The sequence below is a fragment of the Chanos chanos genome, chromosome 4 (genome assembly GCF_902362185.1).
Source record: "Chanos chanos chromosome 4, fChaCha1.1, whole genome shotgun sequence".
NCBI classification, from domain to species: Eukaryota; Metazoa; Chordata; class Actinopteri; order Gonorynchiformes; family Chanidae; genus Chanos; species Chanos chanos.
This window is the reverse complement of record NC_044498.1, coordinates 45,518,450-45,533,661: the sequence shown is the minus strand read 5'-3', so window position 1 is coordinate 45,533,661 and position 15,212 is coordinate 45,518,450. Positions and strand designations below refer to the sequence as shown.

General features: G+C 42.9%; 4 protein-coding genes across 6 annotated transcripts; 1 reads left to right on the top strand and 3 right to left on the bottom strand.

The window, feature by feature from the left end:
• Positions 1-403: 403 nt before the first annotated feature.
• On the bottom strand, positions 404-5,684 carry wdr32 (WD repeat domain 32). The gene is made up of 7 exons (XM_030771316.1): positions 5,127-5,684; positions 4,818-4,931; positions 4,267-4,464; positions 3,940-4,142; positions 3,558-3,632; positions 3,235-3,380; positions 404-3,017 (listed from the first exon to the last, which is right to left on the bottom strand). Exons 1-7 carry the CDS (start codon positions 5,543-5,545, stop codon positions 2,646-2,648), a joined length of 1,527 nt encoding a protein of 508 aa, XP_030627176.1. The 5' UTR covers positions 5,546-5,684; the 3' UTR covers positions 404-2,645.
• Positions 5,685-6,271: 587 nt separating this feature from the next.
• Positions 6,272-9,636, bottom strand: pomk (protein O-mannose kinase). 2 transcript variants are annotated; one of them, XM_030771718.1, is made up of 3 exons: positions 9,617-9,636; positions 7,418-7,670; positions 6,272-7,271 (listed from the first exon to the last, which is right to left on the bottom strand). In XM_030771718.1, exons 1-3 carry the CDS (start codon positions 9,634-9,636, stop codon positions 6,504-6,506), a joined length of 1,041 nt encoding a protein of 346 aa, XP_030627578.1. In that variant the 3' UTR covers positions 6,272-6,503. The 2 variants fall into 2 exon arrangements, with proteins under 2 accessions (XP_030627578.1, XP_030627577.1); XM_030771717.1 differs by lacking the exon at positions 9,617-9,636 and having other exon boundaries at positions 7,418-8,238.
• Positions 9,375-10,617, top strand: grxcr1b (glutaredoxin and cysteine rich domain containing 1 b). The gene is made up of 2 exons (XM_030771719.1): positions 9,375-9,775; positions 10,342-10,617. The coding sequence occupies exons 1-2, from the start codon at positions 9,398-9,400 to the stop codon at positions 10,375-10,377; spliced, it is 414 nt and encodes a 137-aa protein (XP_030627579.1). The 5' UTR covers positions 9,375-9,397; the 3' UTR covers positions 10,378-10,617.
• Positions 10,618-12,359: 1,742 nt separating this feature from the next.
• Positions 12,360-14,576, bottom strand: LOC115810809 (protein YIPF7). Of its 2 annotated transcripts, XM_030772824.1 has the most exons (6): positions 14,458-14,576; positions 14,308-14,317; positions 13,996-14,110; positions 13,675-13,820; positions 13,263-13,444; positions 12,360-12,522 (listed from the first exon to the last, which is right to left on the bottom strand). In XM_030772824.1, the coding sequence occupies exons 1-6, from the start codon at positions 14,574-14,576 to the stop codon at positions 12,360-12,362; spliced, it is 735 nt and encodes a 244-aa protein (XP_030628684.1). The 2 variants fall into 2 exon arrangements, with proteins under 2 accessions (XP_030628684.1, XP_030628683.1); XM_030772823.1 differs by lacking the exon at positions 14,308-14,317 and having other exon boundaries at positions 13,996-14,135.
• Positions 14,577-15,212: the final 636 nt, after the last annotated feature.

Sequence of the window (15,212 nt, the reverse complement as noted above, 5' to 3'; positions counted from 1 at the left end):
CCATTCATTCACTTTTAAGGAAAGGACTCCAACTGGAGTCGAGCTGTGAAAATCTGATGACGTAGCTGGTTTCCTACGGTCACTTGTTTTTGCCATGCAACGAAAATGGATTTCATGACATTGCGCACTCTATTAAATTTTGTTTTCAGAATTCACGAGCCTCATGAAATATACAGCACGAGTTATTTTCACTTTGACTTCGACAGGCTGTTATGTGACCTTGAAGTTATCTGTGAGGGTACATATATCTCTCTATAGTTTAGAGACATCACTTGCAGACAACCTCCAGTTACTGCAAAGTTCTTTAGTTCGCCATCTAAAGCTGTATATATTGATATAGCACCTCCATGAAAAGAACAGGAACAAACCGTCCTATGCAAAAGACAGCTCCTTTTGACACTCATTGAAAACTGAGATTAAACTTTATTAATTGTCCGATGTGTACCGCTGCATTTTAGTAAGGTTAAGATGATGACTATTTAAGAATGAGCAAAATGACAGCAGGCCATAATAATGATCAAGTTTTAGTCGTACAATCATTCACCATTTTCTTTTCTTTTTTTTTTAAAGACATTTCCTCCACTGTCTTAAAACATGACAGGCACAAGCATCAAAGAAAAGTTCAGCCTGTCTCAGTGATGTTGAGCCGACGTTCTTCCTTCTTTTTTCTTCTCTTAAAACTTCAGAATGTTTTTTGCTGTCCAACGTGCTTTTCTTTCAGTCTCAGCTGCGTGTAACAAAACTCAATCTCCCACAATCCTTTTCCTTCTCTCTTTTTTTTTTTTTTTTTTGCTCAAAGCATACAGAATATGGCAGTTGCAGCATTCATCTTATCAGGCAAAGTATGTGTTTCAGAGATGTGGAAAAACACCAGCTGTGAGTATGAATCATGGAGTTAAGGTTTCAGTGCTTATTCTCTGTGCCCCGTTTAAGTACATGTGTGCAGAGGAAGCACAGTCAGTCATTGTTTCGGACAAAAGAGGAGGGTCATTTAGCAGTGAACTTGTCTTTCCAGTACACACGTGCGCACGCGGAGGGACAAAACCAGACTGCGGGCTCTGCCAAAACCCAACTTCCGTTAGTGTCATTGTACGGAACAAATCCGTCCATCAAAACATTAAAAAGTCGAACGATGAAAACTGGAAAACAAATAACAGATCTTCAGTGAATACTCAAGCTCCTTAGGAGGATACAGAGGAACAAACGCACGCCGTCTGTCTGCAGATGCTGTTACGTAGTTAACGAGTTTGGCAAAACGCAGAAAGCTTTAATTTCGTGAAACACATTTGTCTCCCAAATTTGATTTGACAATTATATCCTTAACGCTCCATTGCTAATGAGAATGAACAAAGCACACTACAGAACCCATAGAAAAAAACAAAAAAAAAAAAGAAGAAATTCTAGAACAGTCCGCAGTTAGTGCACTGCTGAAATTAGAATGCTGTAGTCTACACCAACACTCTGGACTCAGATGTCTCTAGCTGTAATGCCCGGAAAAGGGTTGAACTCCACTCTCCCATAGCAACATCTGGAGAAACACTGAGCATCAAACATGTGGCCACATTCCTTTTCCTTGTTCACTCAAACACATACTGAGTGGCAATTAAACGCTGTTCCTTTTGGAATTCAATCTATTCACTAGCAATGTAAGTTTAAGAGCTGATGTAGTCAGAAGGACAAACACAAACAAACATTTCATCTAAAACTGGCTCAAATATATAAAGACTCACACTCACACACACACATACATACATATATGCACACACCATAGTTGAGATTGACTCAATTCCATCAGTTCAAAGAATGAACCGAAAGTCAAGCATTTAACTGTAAAACACTTACAGTTTGTTTTTTTTTTTCATTTTTGCTTGGATAGAATATTTCAGTTCATTTTGTATATTGACCGAGTTGAAAATGGATGACCCCAACACAGCAACACACACGCAAGCTCACCGATTCTATACATTATACATACAAATAACACGCTGCAACACCCACACGTAACACACAAGGACCGGCTGAACCCCACTGTCCACCATTAAGATCTGCCAAACCGACACGATATCTATCTTGCCCGCGCTGGTCTTTAGGCTAGGTTCACACTGTCGGTCCAAATCCGATTTTTTGCATATCCGATCAGAATCCGATCTTCCTGATTGACTGTTCGCAGTGTATATTGCAAGTGATCAGTTCCGACGTGTGTGTCCGGGTGGCTATCCTCATTTTCTGTCTTGTTCACATTGGTTGCTATGGTAATGACATTGTGTCTGAAAGTAGAAGCAGCTGATATAAACAAACTAAAGTGGAGGGTAATGAAACGGGCTTGCTTATTTAAAACCTGGCAACGTGGAGCCGCAGCGCAAATTTTATTTTAAAAAATAAGGAGACGGCGTCAGAGAGGGAGGAGGCTTGCAACTTTATTTCGCGCGGCCGTCACCGCCGGTATCACTGTCCCAACGCCTGTTTTTTGCCTGTTCAGACTTGCTACATATGACCGGATTCCAATCGGATATGCACATAAATCAGATTTGGACTGACTAAGTGAACACAGCCTTATAGATCACGGCTGAGACTTTGGGGAAGAGTGTACTGCACACTCCATTGTGTGTGTGTGTGTGTGTGTGTGTTTGTATGTGTGTGTGTGTTTAGAAATGTGGCTGGTAGAGAGCCACACGTCCGCTGAGGCAGCCTGAGGCCAGCTGGCAGTGTGTTGGGGAGAACTTGGAAGTGAGCACCACGTCGCTGTGGGAGTAGATGGAGCGCACCTCCCTCAGGAGGGCCGTGCGTACGGGCAAGCAGTCGGCCAGCTCTGCGCAGTGGTCGTCGAAGGCCAGCAAGCGAACGCCGTAACCGTAAGGCGAGCAGATGAGACGACCGTCCGGGCTGAAACACAGCTCTTTAATGTAGCCCCGGCCCACGTTGGCCTCCTCTATGTAGTGCGTGAGCCGCAGGGAGCAGCGCGGTGAGACCGGGGGACGGGGCGGGGCTCCCTCCTGGAACTCATACACACACGTCCACTGAAAAAAGGGGAGTAATAGGGATGGAGAGAAAAATGAATAGATTGAGTGAGTGAGTGAGGGAGGGAGGGAGTGAGTATATGTCCTTGTATTGGATGTGAACAGAACTGAATCTAAAACAAATCTGCTTTGCTCAGAAAACTGCATTCTTCCTGTTACGGGGAGGTTAAGCGCTTGTCTGTACTGAGGGTCAAAGGTGAAGGGTCAAATGTCTGACCTCCTGGTCATCCATGTTGCTAGAACAACGGAGCAGCGTGGCCCAGCCTTTAGGATGCAGTTGCAGGGAGGTGATGCAGTTCCCACGGTCTCTCTCGCCGGGGATCTCTGGGGTCAATACCTCCAGGCTGTTCCTGGGAGACAAACCTGAGCCATGACAAAACACAACACAACAAAACACAACAGAACAGAACACAAGGGTTAAACCTCTGAAAAGCACCACAGTCATTATCCCACTAGAACCACTATAGCACAACAGACACAGAACGCCACAAAAAAAAAAACTTTAACAAAATCAGTGCTTTTAGTTAAAATTGTGGTCACCTTCTCTGTGGGGGTGCAGTTTAGTATCGCTTCCTTGGCGAGATGCTGTAGACCTGGACCCAGATGAAGAACCCTCTGAAACAGAAGAGTCAAAAAAATTATGAATTAACACTTTTAAGCATGAAACGCTTCTAAACACAGGCCTTACATGAACCAGATTTAGCGTCAGCTGTAGTGAGGCAGCAAACGACATGAAAAAGAACGCATATATATTGTTGGAAATCATTCTAAATGAATGTAATTGGAGATCTTTTTGACGGTGTGATGCGTAGATGAAGTCCTAAATTTAATCTCAAATGCTGAGGGTTTAAAAGAATCAGAAAGAGACAGCATAAATTTTCCATGAAACACCTCAGGTCATATGTGCAAACGTGCATAATACCTGTGTTTAACGGATTTCTGCGAGTTCGTAAAATGCGATAGCTGCCGACTTCTAGGCTCTGGGTCAGATCAAGGTCGTGTAGGATGAGCAGGTAACCAGAGGAGGTGGAGATCAACATCTTACTACAGTCTGGGGTCAAACGCATCCGCATTAGATACCGTGTGTGGAAGAACTTTTTATGAGGACAGCCGTCTTCTGTGAACCTACATGAGAAAACACACAAAGACACATTAGTTAGAATATTACAGCCACACAAATGAGAGACAGTAAAAACAAAGGCCTAAAAGACTAATACAAGTCTAAACACAAACACACACACACACACACCTGTTGGTGTCCCATGTGATGACATTGCCATCAAAGCCAGAGGTGACGAGCAGACGTGTGTGTGTGTCGTACTCAATGTTCTTCACCCAGCTGGCATGGCCATGCAGTGAACACACTTTCGAGTTGAGCTTCCGCAAGTCCCATAATGCAATTGTGGTATCATCGGAGCAGGTAGCAAACAGCCGGTTATCCAGAAACCTGTTGGAACAGAAACATGGACACTAATGCAAGTCTTAGACTCATCTTGCTCTTTTCTGTTCTTTGACAAGGTGTACATGTGTGTGTGTGTGTGTATGCACATGTGACTAACGCTGTTAAAGGAGTATCTCGACAGGGTGGCCATGTACTTACAGCAGTCTATATAATTCCAGTGGAAACATAATTAATAGCCAGTATGTCCAAACACATAATGATGTTTAGAGATTATCTTTATGTGTGCAAGCCAATGATGATGTACTTTATATAGTCATGAATTGAGTATTTGTGAACCTGGTAATGTTGACATTGTAGGTGTGCGTTAGTGCGTTGACCCAATTCGTGCATTACAGTACCTGATGTTGTTGACGCAATCCTCGTGTGCCTCTACCAAGGTTTTGATGTGCTTGGAGGAAACGGGGTCAAACAACAGCACCTCAGTCTGCTCACAAGCCACCGTTAGCACCGACCTGCAGCACGGGTGAGCGGTCATAAATGTCGATCAGATATCTCTATTTGATAACACAGCTTTGTTTGACAAGTCGATCGTTAAAACATGGTTTTAAAGGTTGCACCCTCATGGGAATATTTCAGAGAGCATAAGTGCGCCTAGGAAAGGGTTAATATAGGATTCGTCGTCTTTGCCGCTGCTGTGCCTAACTTACCCGTCTGGTGAGTACTCGAGGTTAAAGACAGCGCCGTGGGTCTGTGTACTCAGGTTAACAGAATCTGCCGCTGGGCTCATTGATGAATATAGGCGCGTCATTGTACGGAAGTTATCTCGGGCCGGATCAACGAACGGGCCTCTGCGGACAGTTCGGTTCCATATCCAGGAGAAGAGAGAGTCACACACACCCAACACGGAGAATGCGCTTCTTGACGAGCCTTCTGCCGCTGACTTGGGTCTCGAGCTACCCTGTAACCGGGTACTCTCGCGACTACTGTCCGGGGAAGACTGTCTGGACTGCTCCTTGTCCTCCTCTTCATCACTCTCTTCCTCTTCAAACAGTTCTTCAAACTCGCGGATGCGGCTAGCCTGTGACTCTTCAGGGTGGTTGTTATCGCTCGGTTGCTCCGAGCTCATTGTGGCGTTAATGTTGACGGCCCCGTTTTCCACTACAGGATGGAGAGGCAGAGGCCCCTTTTCCCCCGACTCATGCACCCGTCCCTCCCTTGGTACTGATGGGTTCGGGACCTCAACTCAGGACGGACAGTCCGGCTGAGCTCAACCACAGCTTGGGTTCTCCATAACAGCGAATACAGAGCCAACAGTTTACGTATTTCCTTTTCCTGGCCGTGGAGGCGGGACTTACCTAAAAACCCGGGTTCCATGTCAGGTTTGTATGTTCTTTTGTAGTGTGTTAGGTGAAGATATGAGCGGTGGAGCTGCACTTAGATCAGAGTAAAAGGTTCAGTTCTACCAGAAGCAAAATGCTCCATGGCACTGCTCTCTAGCGTTCAGTTACAAAGGTAGCATAACTTTCAAGTGACGGGCGTTGTGTATAGTTTTATAACATGTCTCACGTATTCCCATATTTCATACATCAACATAAAATCAATCAGTAAATGTAGCGAATCGTGCTGAGCTGAAAGGAAAGGGGTATCTAGCATTTAGAATTTAGGGTCTTATATACTACTGTTACTGTATATATTGTGTTTAACCATTTTATTCATGTGAATTAACAGTTCAAACCATCTGAACTCAGTGTATAGCAAACAATTCTTAGAGTAAGTAAAGAAAAACACACGTACCACACTTACATCAAACTGATTTTATTGTGTTCATTTGGTATACTTTGATTTTGTCTCACTCTCTCTTAAGCTAGATACCCTTATCAGCAGTAATTCATTTCATGGGCTGAATCTCGGATACTTTGCAATGACATGTTGCAGTCTCTGCCTGAAAACTTCAGGGAATATTTTACTGATACTGACACATCTTTATAGAGTTTTTATGGAAACAAGAAATCATTCTCACTGTATTCACTGTATCCATTTTCTCAGACTAACTAAATAAGAAGTCATTCATTTAGACTAGCTCCCTACAGCATGTCTCTGATTCTCTCAGTGTGGCTCTCCTTCATACTGTCGTAGACCAAGCGATACACACTCAAAACCTCCAGGGCTGATGGTCGAAGATGAGGATCTTGTTTCTTGCACTCTGCATGGATCTGGAACAGGTGGAAGTGGATGACATCACTTCCTGGAACGTGTCCCAGTAGGAAACGTGTCACATCCGGAATCTTCCAGATGTCTGTTTTCTCATCGTAGCCTGGCATGAGTTCATCAGAGAAAGGCATGTCCTCACCATAAGGCCACAGCTGTTCCGGAGCCACAAAATCACCAGTCAACCTCCGCGGGCCACACTTAACCCCCTCGCTCCCACGGACCACTTTTGGTAGGGCATCTAGGTCATTGGCCAAGAGTCGCAAGTCAGCAGTTAGGAGAAACTGGCTGAGTGTTTTGTTTAAGTCATTGGAATCGCACATGACACGTGTGCCCACTGGACTGGCATGAAGAAATGCCAGGAAAGCGACATAGTCGAGTGCCAGCCTCAGCCGTGTGTTCCAGGAGTCTTGGCTGCGGTATCGTTCCTGCGCCAACGTCTTGTCGAGTGCCAGTGCCGAGCCCAGAGGATGGTATTCAGTCACAAACATGTCATCCTCCTCACACACTCCAACAAACGTCACCACACGGGCACTCTGCAAGGAGCGCAGCATGGAAACACAGTGCAGAAAGTCATCCTTATACTTCTCTGATGACAAGACAGACAGAGCTACCTTCTGACCACGCCACTCTGCCAGGTACACCTGCAACAGATAAAAATGAAATACTGCAATAAAACACTGAACTGTCCGGTGAGACGCGGACTGGAAAGATAAACATTCTATACAAATACACAAACAATAAAGAACAAGAAAGAAATCAACATTTAATTTTCCACCACATATCTCACCTGCTTTACTGCTCCTCGACCAATCAGTTTCAGGCGTCGTACATCAGCTCGTATATCTGGGCACTCTAGCCAGGGGGTACAGGTGGTCATGGTTCCAACTTTGAAGTGGCCAGGAGGGCAGTGTGTGTGCGCGTGTCTTGAGGGATAGCTGGTGCCCAGGTTTAGGGATTCCAGGTAGAGGTATAGAAGAAGGTTGGAACATAGTAACGCAGCCAGGCACAGCACTACAGCAGGCACCCCGCACCATGCTCCACTTGTGCCGACATTATGGCTCATGCTGGCATCTTAACCTATGCGCCACAGCAAGTAAGCTACGTACAATAAAGCTTTATTAAAACCACCAAATATTTACATTGCTATTTTAGGGCAATGGATCCAATTAGAGTGAAATGTGTTAGGAAATTCTGGAAATTCTACGCCCACGTTATGAGTAGTTAGAAAAGCGCTGAAACAGCAAATAAGCGCTTGAACTATAAAACACTAATTCTAGTGCACGAGTAATACATCTAGTGTAGCAATACATCTTGTCAAACATTTACTACTTCACCTAAAACAGTCAGATGAGTAATTTTGTTCGTGTCTTTCAAAAACGTATTTCACACGCGACAAGTTAATCGGACAACTTTTGTAAACATGCTGTTAAGGGCTGTCCAATTGTGCGCCTGTGGAGTTTTGACAGATGTCAAATGATTATATCTGGGCTTCTGAGGAATAACCCTCTAGTGAAATGCCACGTCCTGTCCAAAATAATACAGTCTACGACGAATGACAGAGGATTATTGTAGATTTGTGTGTTGTTAGTAACGATTCCGTTCATTAAATTACCAATACGAGCTCCTCCAATGTTTATCCGGTTTTCTTCTTCGGTATAAATATGAACGCCATTTAAATTAAAAGCCCATGTCGCCGCCAACTGGGCTGGAGTGGCGATAACAGGATCATTTCGTCATAGGCTTTCAACGTGTAACGAAGGTGCTGATTTCTGTAGGTGGCTGCACCATAGTGAATAGTACACTTTACTGGGTGTCCTAATTACAACATAACTCTCTTTTGCTGACCACATCCTCTTAAATGTATAATCTCTATAAACTGTCTTAAGTTCATTTCAACCCCACCGTTGCAACCACTTTTTAAATCGTTGTCTATATATTAAGCCTATATAAATTATATATTAAGCCACATTCTTGATCATGTACTAAGGTGTTTCAGATGTATGATACAGAACATTATTAATCTACATGATTCTTGATAAGGAAGAAAGATACTGAAACATATTTAAACCCTACTTTCACCTTGCCACAGTTTCCTTGCATGCAAAGCCAGTGACTGCTCTGAACAGATGCAGATGAAAATTCACACGCTCTCTTGCTTATGTCCATTTGTTTTGAATTAATTGTTACCCCTTGTGCAGCGAAGAACAGTGGTGTTATTTAGAAATAGTTCCATGGAAGTTGCCAAGGCTGTTAGATGATTCACAATGTGTAAACAGGCAGTGAAAGATTGTCTAATTCGTAACAAAGCCAAGGTCAAAGGAACGGGGATACTTTTAGCGCTTCTGAAAAAGTCATTATTCACAGTAATACACGAAATGAAAGGCACCCTCAATTTAAGTTTAAACTGGAAGAGACATATTATATAACTAGGCAGACTGCAAACGTGCACGTGTACATTGAACTGTTGACACCTCGAAACCATATATCAGTAGTCTGTATTTAAAAGGTGTACCAAAATTGGATATGATGTTTTATTTATCAGGGCTGTGTTTCCTAGTCATTCTGTTTTTAACTGTTTCCATGGATCGAGCTCATTCAATATTAAGAGGCCCGATGTCAGGCTGTCACCCCATCCTGGCTCTCTGTACAGCGTACACCAAAGACCCGTGAGGTTTTTTGTAGAGCTTCGATAGGTGAGAGATTATCCACGAACAATCATGTAGATGGTAAAGCGATGGAGCGGGAGACTTTAAGACACGAGCAGGACATGCCAGAGAGGTGCAGGACAGTCCGATTTCGCGTGGCGTCAGCTCATAGTGGCCGAGTCCTCACAGAGGTCTTCAGAGAAACTGTAGTTGAGGACTCGGTCGACTCTGACACGACGACCGGGAGCCCTGATCCCGAGCGCGCCAGTTCGCCAGTGCTTAGTGAAGCCAATGGCCACTTAAACGGCCTTCCGAGCTCCGAACCGGACGACAGTGGCAGCGAGCCAGACGACCTACTCATGTATGCCAGCATTGCTAAGGAACAACTCTTCAGCGGTAAGCGCATTAACATTTTCAGTAAAAATGGAACGGTGCGCGGCGTGAGGGACAAAGTGAGTGCCGGACAAGTGCTCTTCAACAATCTTTCCAAAATGTATGGGGTAAGTCAGTTGTCTGAGATTAGCGATGCTATCTACCTTTGGGCACAGGAATTTATGGCCAAAACCACAAACTGGTCGGTGACCTGTTGGGTTTACCAGCACTGCAGCAAACTGACTTTTATAAAAACCAATCAGTAGAATTAGATGGGAATTCAGTAATCGATTTGCAACAATAATCATTATAACACTGGACCATCTCCACTAAAATTATATGATTACAGTGTTACAGATTTAACGATTGTTGCAGAGGTGCATAAATTGTACCCCAATTTGCAACAACCCTGGACAATAATCCCCAGCATTGATGTTACAGCTGTCCTTAACTATGACCGTAGCAATGACTTCATCCGACTTTCACACCTTTGTACAGAACGATAAATCTAACTTTGGTTTGCATTCTGACCACAGTCTCTTATGGTTCTGATGAAATCTACAGCAAGCGATGTATACTTACGAAAGAAAGAAGTTTCATGCATGGTCAAAAGCGACAACGACAGTGTGTCTTAATGATGATCTTAATGCATTCAAAATGAAATGGTGATCATTTTCCTTAACCTTTCTTAAAGGGCTCTTTGCATACGAACAAGTCTAAGAGACCATGAAGCTCAGATTGCAGAGGACACCTTCAGACTGCAGGACAGCTTGCTCGGACAGCTCTGGAGTCACAGATGGGTCAGTGGACATAGTTTAAAGGCACTGAACTGACGTGGACAATGTATACAGTGACAAGTGGAGGCCAAGGGCATCAATTTTGAATGGCGTTTCAGCTGTTGTGCATAGAACATTACAGTATGTAGTTTTTGGTAATATTTTATAACGAATTTTCCTATGTAACATTTTTGATGGAATTGTTACAGAGACTAGTGGCATATGATTGTGAAATTAATGTAGTGTTTAGCTGTATTACTGTGTAATTCTTTGTACAGTGGAGTATATTTTGTATAGTCACTGACTCAATGGTGTGAAATTTACACTCCAAGTTTTGAGATGTCTGTCCACGTAAACCTGTAATTGTTTTTACCCTCACTTTTTAAAAAATATACATTTGAGACCCAAATTCAAAGTGTTTGGAGAGTTTTGGTCTTTGTGCAAAGATTTTTTTTTCTGGGTTCTGGGTGACCAAACTTTCACCTCTTTGAAAATATGGGAGAGAAAGTGTGATGGGAAAACAACACACCACCCAGAGGACCAGGTGTGTACTTTTTATCAGCCCAGAGGACCAGGTGAGCACACAGCGGTTTGTCCGATGTAAAGTTAAAATTATACACAGTAATGGGGTTTTACATTTTGCTTCCATTTTTTAAAGTCACTCTATACAAGGAATTCAACACCATTTTAATAGGTTTTTCATACATACGTACACCAAGAGTGACAGTCTCCACATGTGTGATGAATTATTGAAAAGATCAGAGGGTCAGACAGCTCAGTTTCCTCTGCATTATTCAGTGTGATTATAGAGACTGTGTGTGTGTGTGTGTGTGTGTGTGTGTGTGTGTGTGTGTGAGTGAACCCTGTTGCCAAGGTTATCTCACATATCTGCTGTTTGTTTTGAGGAGATGTCTGGCTTTAGATTGTGGTTAAAGTGAAGGTTAAATGTTTCTCCTGCAGTCTGACATGAGCAATGCTATTCGACAATGGCAACGAGAACAGACATCTTCCTGCAAAAAAGTTTCAGCGATCTGTCAGTCTAAGCTTATTGGTGCGATGTGAATTCGAGGGTTAAAAATTCCACCCAGGAATCTAAGTGTCAGTCTTTTAGAAGTATCATCCTGTGTTTCTGGGGGAGTTTCTCTGTGGTTCCTTAACTTTTTCAGCTCATTCAAGCATGGCTGTCTCTCTGAGTAAGAGCACTGGCTAAATAAAGTTAATAAATTATCACATGGATAGTTAGATTATGGATGCAGCAAAACAATCACTGATTTAGTATTTGTAATTATATTGTTTTCATTTCTTGCATGATTAAAGTACATCAGCTCTTTAACTCAGAGCCCACTTGTACATCTAAGCAGCTCAACATTATCACAATACTGTCCAATGCAGCTTTGAAAGCAAAGGCTCATGGGATTTGTGCGTGAAAAAGTTCAAATGTAATTTTTTAATGTAAAATACCAACTGTAAGAGAATGTACACAAAGTCGTAATTCCTTTAAATGACGAGCACAATCAGCACATCATCCTGCAAAAGGTGATATCATGATAGTACAAATACCACTAAATTACATGGTCTGAGCCCAATTGTCCATTCATTCATTTTTATCATGTATATTTTACCTTCATTTCCTAAGACAACAGGAAGAACATGTTATGAAAGACAACTAGTATTCTGCTAATAAAGCAAGCAAACCTTACCGACTGGTGATATGATTGCTTAGTTCAAGACTAATTGACACAGCATGACATACAGAACTGTGAAAAAAAGTTCTCTTTAATTCTTAAAAAAAATTGACATGTTGGATTTAAGAAAAATGTAGCAAACAGCAGTAACAACTGTATATCTGTAGTCATTTGGCATCGCAACAAGTATCCCGGCTGAGAATGCATACTTTGTGATTTGTGGCGTTTAGTGAACTTCTTTGCTTGGATGATCAGAAAACAGTGAGCAAAGCAAACACTCCATAGAGCAGGGCACATGGATAAGCTACCAGCAGCTGCTGTCCTCCCATGTCCAGCGTGGAGGTGAAGATCTTAGAGGCCGATAGGCTGCACCAGCAAATCACACACAAGGCCAGCAGGGTCCCCAGCAATCCCCTGGGTCAAAACACAAGTGACACATAAGCAGTGTTGTAAATGCGACAGGAATGGATAACAGAATACTGAAACAGCTGTTTTGAGACACCGCTTCTAGGCCACAGATGAAAACTGGTAATATCACTAATGCACCGTTGAAAGTATTTCCCAGTGTTTCCTAATTTCTTTCGTTAAAGACACACGTAATCTCATTTCTTAGTATTTCAATAGTATTAATTACTCTAGTATTAATACCTAAAATGCAACACGCCTGCCAAATGCCAAGCCCCTCTTTCACAGAATTTGTTGTATTAGCGCCTGATTACATAAAGAATTGGACTAGGGACTGAAGTTGGGAAACTGAAATTAGTTTCTTACAAAATTATGTACACTTTAGGGAGTAGAAAATAATGATTAGTGTAATTTTGGGTACTGAGAAAAATGCTAACCACTGGCTATCCTCTCAGTTACATGCAGTACAGTGATTGAGTACTAAATTGAGAGTGTAGAGGATTATGGGTAGTATAGTTGTGGATATTCCTAGTCAGAGGATGGAGAAAGGTCTAGCTGCAGCTTCGCAAACTACATGACACACCCACTTCAGTGCATGACACACCCCCTGAGGATACCCCATGTTTTGCTTAACCCCTAACCACAGTGGGCGTGTCACGCAGCGGGCGTGTCGTGTAGTACTGCGGGTCTGCAGTTAGACCTGCTTGAGAGGATGGGTGATGAAGAGCAACATGGTTGCGAGTGCTTACTGTAAGGAGTAGATTACAGCAAAAGCAGAGAGAGCCACCATGGGCAGCAGGCAGTAACCCAGGACACTGGCCACACATCCGCAGGAGACGCTGTATGAACTCATCAGATTCAGCAGACAGTACATCCCTACACAGCCCAGAGCGCTGATACCATACACATACCCAAAGTGGGCTTTACCTGCCTGCAGAAAGATTACACATAAACATACATTAACACTGAGGCGAGGAAGTTGTATGATAGAGTTAAATACTATGAGAGGAGGTACACTATAAGACTGGCGCAGGAAGTGATAAGAAGCACTATTTAGACGAAAAGCATTGGATCACAAACCCAGAGCAGGTAATATGTATGATTTGTGCATAGCCTAGGGAAAGAGTTTGAGTTGAAAAGGTTTGTGTACAGCATTTGTACCATAAGCAGTGTGGCTCCCAGGGCAATACAGAAAAGAATAGGTCCAGTTAAATCTGTCTCATTCATGATACTGCCATCTGCTGGTTTCAGCGGGTTTAGCACCGTCAGAGTCTTCTGCCAGATGTGGTCGAAGTTAATTCCTAACTCTACAGAAATACACACAAACAGGCCTTTTTTTTTTAAAATCCTTATGTCTTTGCTATGTTATCTCTATGGACTGATTTATTAATCAAAATCTTCATGGTGTGCACCGAATGGTGTTACTCTACTGATAATCAGCACAGTCTGGATCGTCTGGAGCTTCCAGATTTTTTGTTTTACCCTCCAGCAGCGGGGGCTCTTCCTCAAAAGAGTCTGTGTATGCTGGTGACCCAGATGGAGCCGCTGGCTGGAACACTTGTCCTGTGTAGGGCGTGTCCATCTGAGGGGCGTAGTGCTCTGTCAGTTGTGCTGAGCCATCACTGCAACCAGAGTTTTTGTAGAAAATCACAAACATGCCTTTGTCAGATCAATCCAATCCAAAAACAAAACCATTCAGAGGGTATTCCACAAAGCAACAGTTCTCAGTTAAGTGGCTAATGTATGTCGGCAACTCTCTAATAAAAACGATCCTAAGTTATTCTCCTGTTGGACAGAAACTCCACTTTGTGAAATACTCCCTGGTTTGAAAGGATTCAGTATATTCCAATGAAATGTATCATTGGTGATGTTGTAATTTGCATGATTGAAATTGTCTTCAGCCAATGGCATGTCAGGTATACAGGTGTGATGAGGCTTTCTTACACATCCTGGTAATCCGGGCTGGAATACGCTGAGTCATAGTCGTATAGCTCCTGTCCTTGGCCATCAATATAGTAGCCAGACTGGTAAAAGTCTTGATCATACTGCTGAAAATCCCCCATACTGAAAAAACAAACCACCACAATGACATAGAGATTTAGACCATAAGGAAAAAAAACATTGAATGTACAATGGCATTGCATCTCTTTGCCCATATACAAAGGCACACCATTAAAAACAGCAGGACATCTCCAAAATGGACGTCTCCAACAAGAGATCACAATCGCAAACACCAAAACATGAAAGAGTTACTCTAACAGACACTTTCTCCAGTTGTTTGTCTCCACAGTGATGAAATATAGTCACAGCTATTGACACAGAATGAATTTTAACATCTTAATAATCAGTCTGGAGTTTCAGTGATGACAGTAGTCCATGGAGTCTGAGCATGCACACATGAGACAAAAACGCTTTCTGGTCTGCTCAGGATTTTAGCATAACAAAGTGTTTGTGAAGCCAGGTTGTTTTCATACCTTGGCGGTTTAGATGCAGCGGTACCGTCAAGCTACGTCTTTTGGTGTCATGTAGTATTGCCCTGTCCGTTCTCTCTGCAGCTGTTCGCCGTGTCTCTGTGTTTGAGGCACTATTAATAGTCTTTGCTATATTTACACAGAGAATATGAGCAGCTTTGAGAACGGTGGTGAAGAAATCCCCTCAAACATTTAAATCCCATCGACATGACCTACAGATCTAGCCAC

Coding starts and splice junctions, on each gene's coding strand:
- pomk (XM_030771717.1), bottom strand. CDS start 7,693: ATGAGCCATAATGTCGGCACAAGTGGAGCATGGTGCGGGGTGCCTGCT. Junction 7,272..7,417: donor GTCGAGGAGCAGTAAAGCAG/GTGAGATATGTG, acceptor TATCTGTTGCAG/GTGTACCTGGCAGAGTGGCG.
- grxcr1b (XM_030771719.1), top strand. CDS start 9,398: ATGCCAGAGAGGTGCAGGACAGTCCGATTTCGCGTGGCGTCAGCTCAT. Junction 9,776..10,341: donor ATCTTTCCAAAATGTATGGG/GTAAGTCAGTTG, acceptor CCTTTCTTAAAG/GGCTCTTTGCATACGAACAA.
- wdr32 (XM_030771316.1), bottom strand. CDS start 5,545: ATGAGCTCGGAGCAACCGAGCGATAACAACCACCCTGAAGAGTCACAG. Junction 4,932..5,126: donor CTCGAGTACTCACCAGACGG/GTAAGTTAGGCA, acceptor CCCGTGCTGCAG/GTCGGTGCTAACGGTGGCTT. Junction 4,465..4,817: donor GATTGCGTCAACAACATCAG/GTACTGTAATGC, acceptor CTGTTCCAACAG/GTTTCTGGATAACCGGCTGT.
- LOC115810809 (XM_030772823.1), bottom strand. CDS start 14,576: ATGGGGGATTTTCAGCAGTATGATCAAGACTTTTACCAGTCTGGCTAC. Junction 13,821..13,995: donor AGAGCCCCCGCTGCTGGAGG/GTAAAACAAAAA, acceptor GTATTTCTGTAG/AGTTAGGAATTAACTTCGAC. Junction 13,445..13,674: donor TGGGAGCCACACTGCTTATG/GTACAAATGCTG, acceptor ATCTTTCTGCAG/GCAGGTAAAGCCCACTTTGG.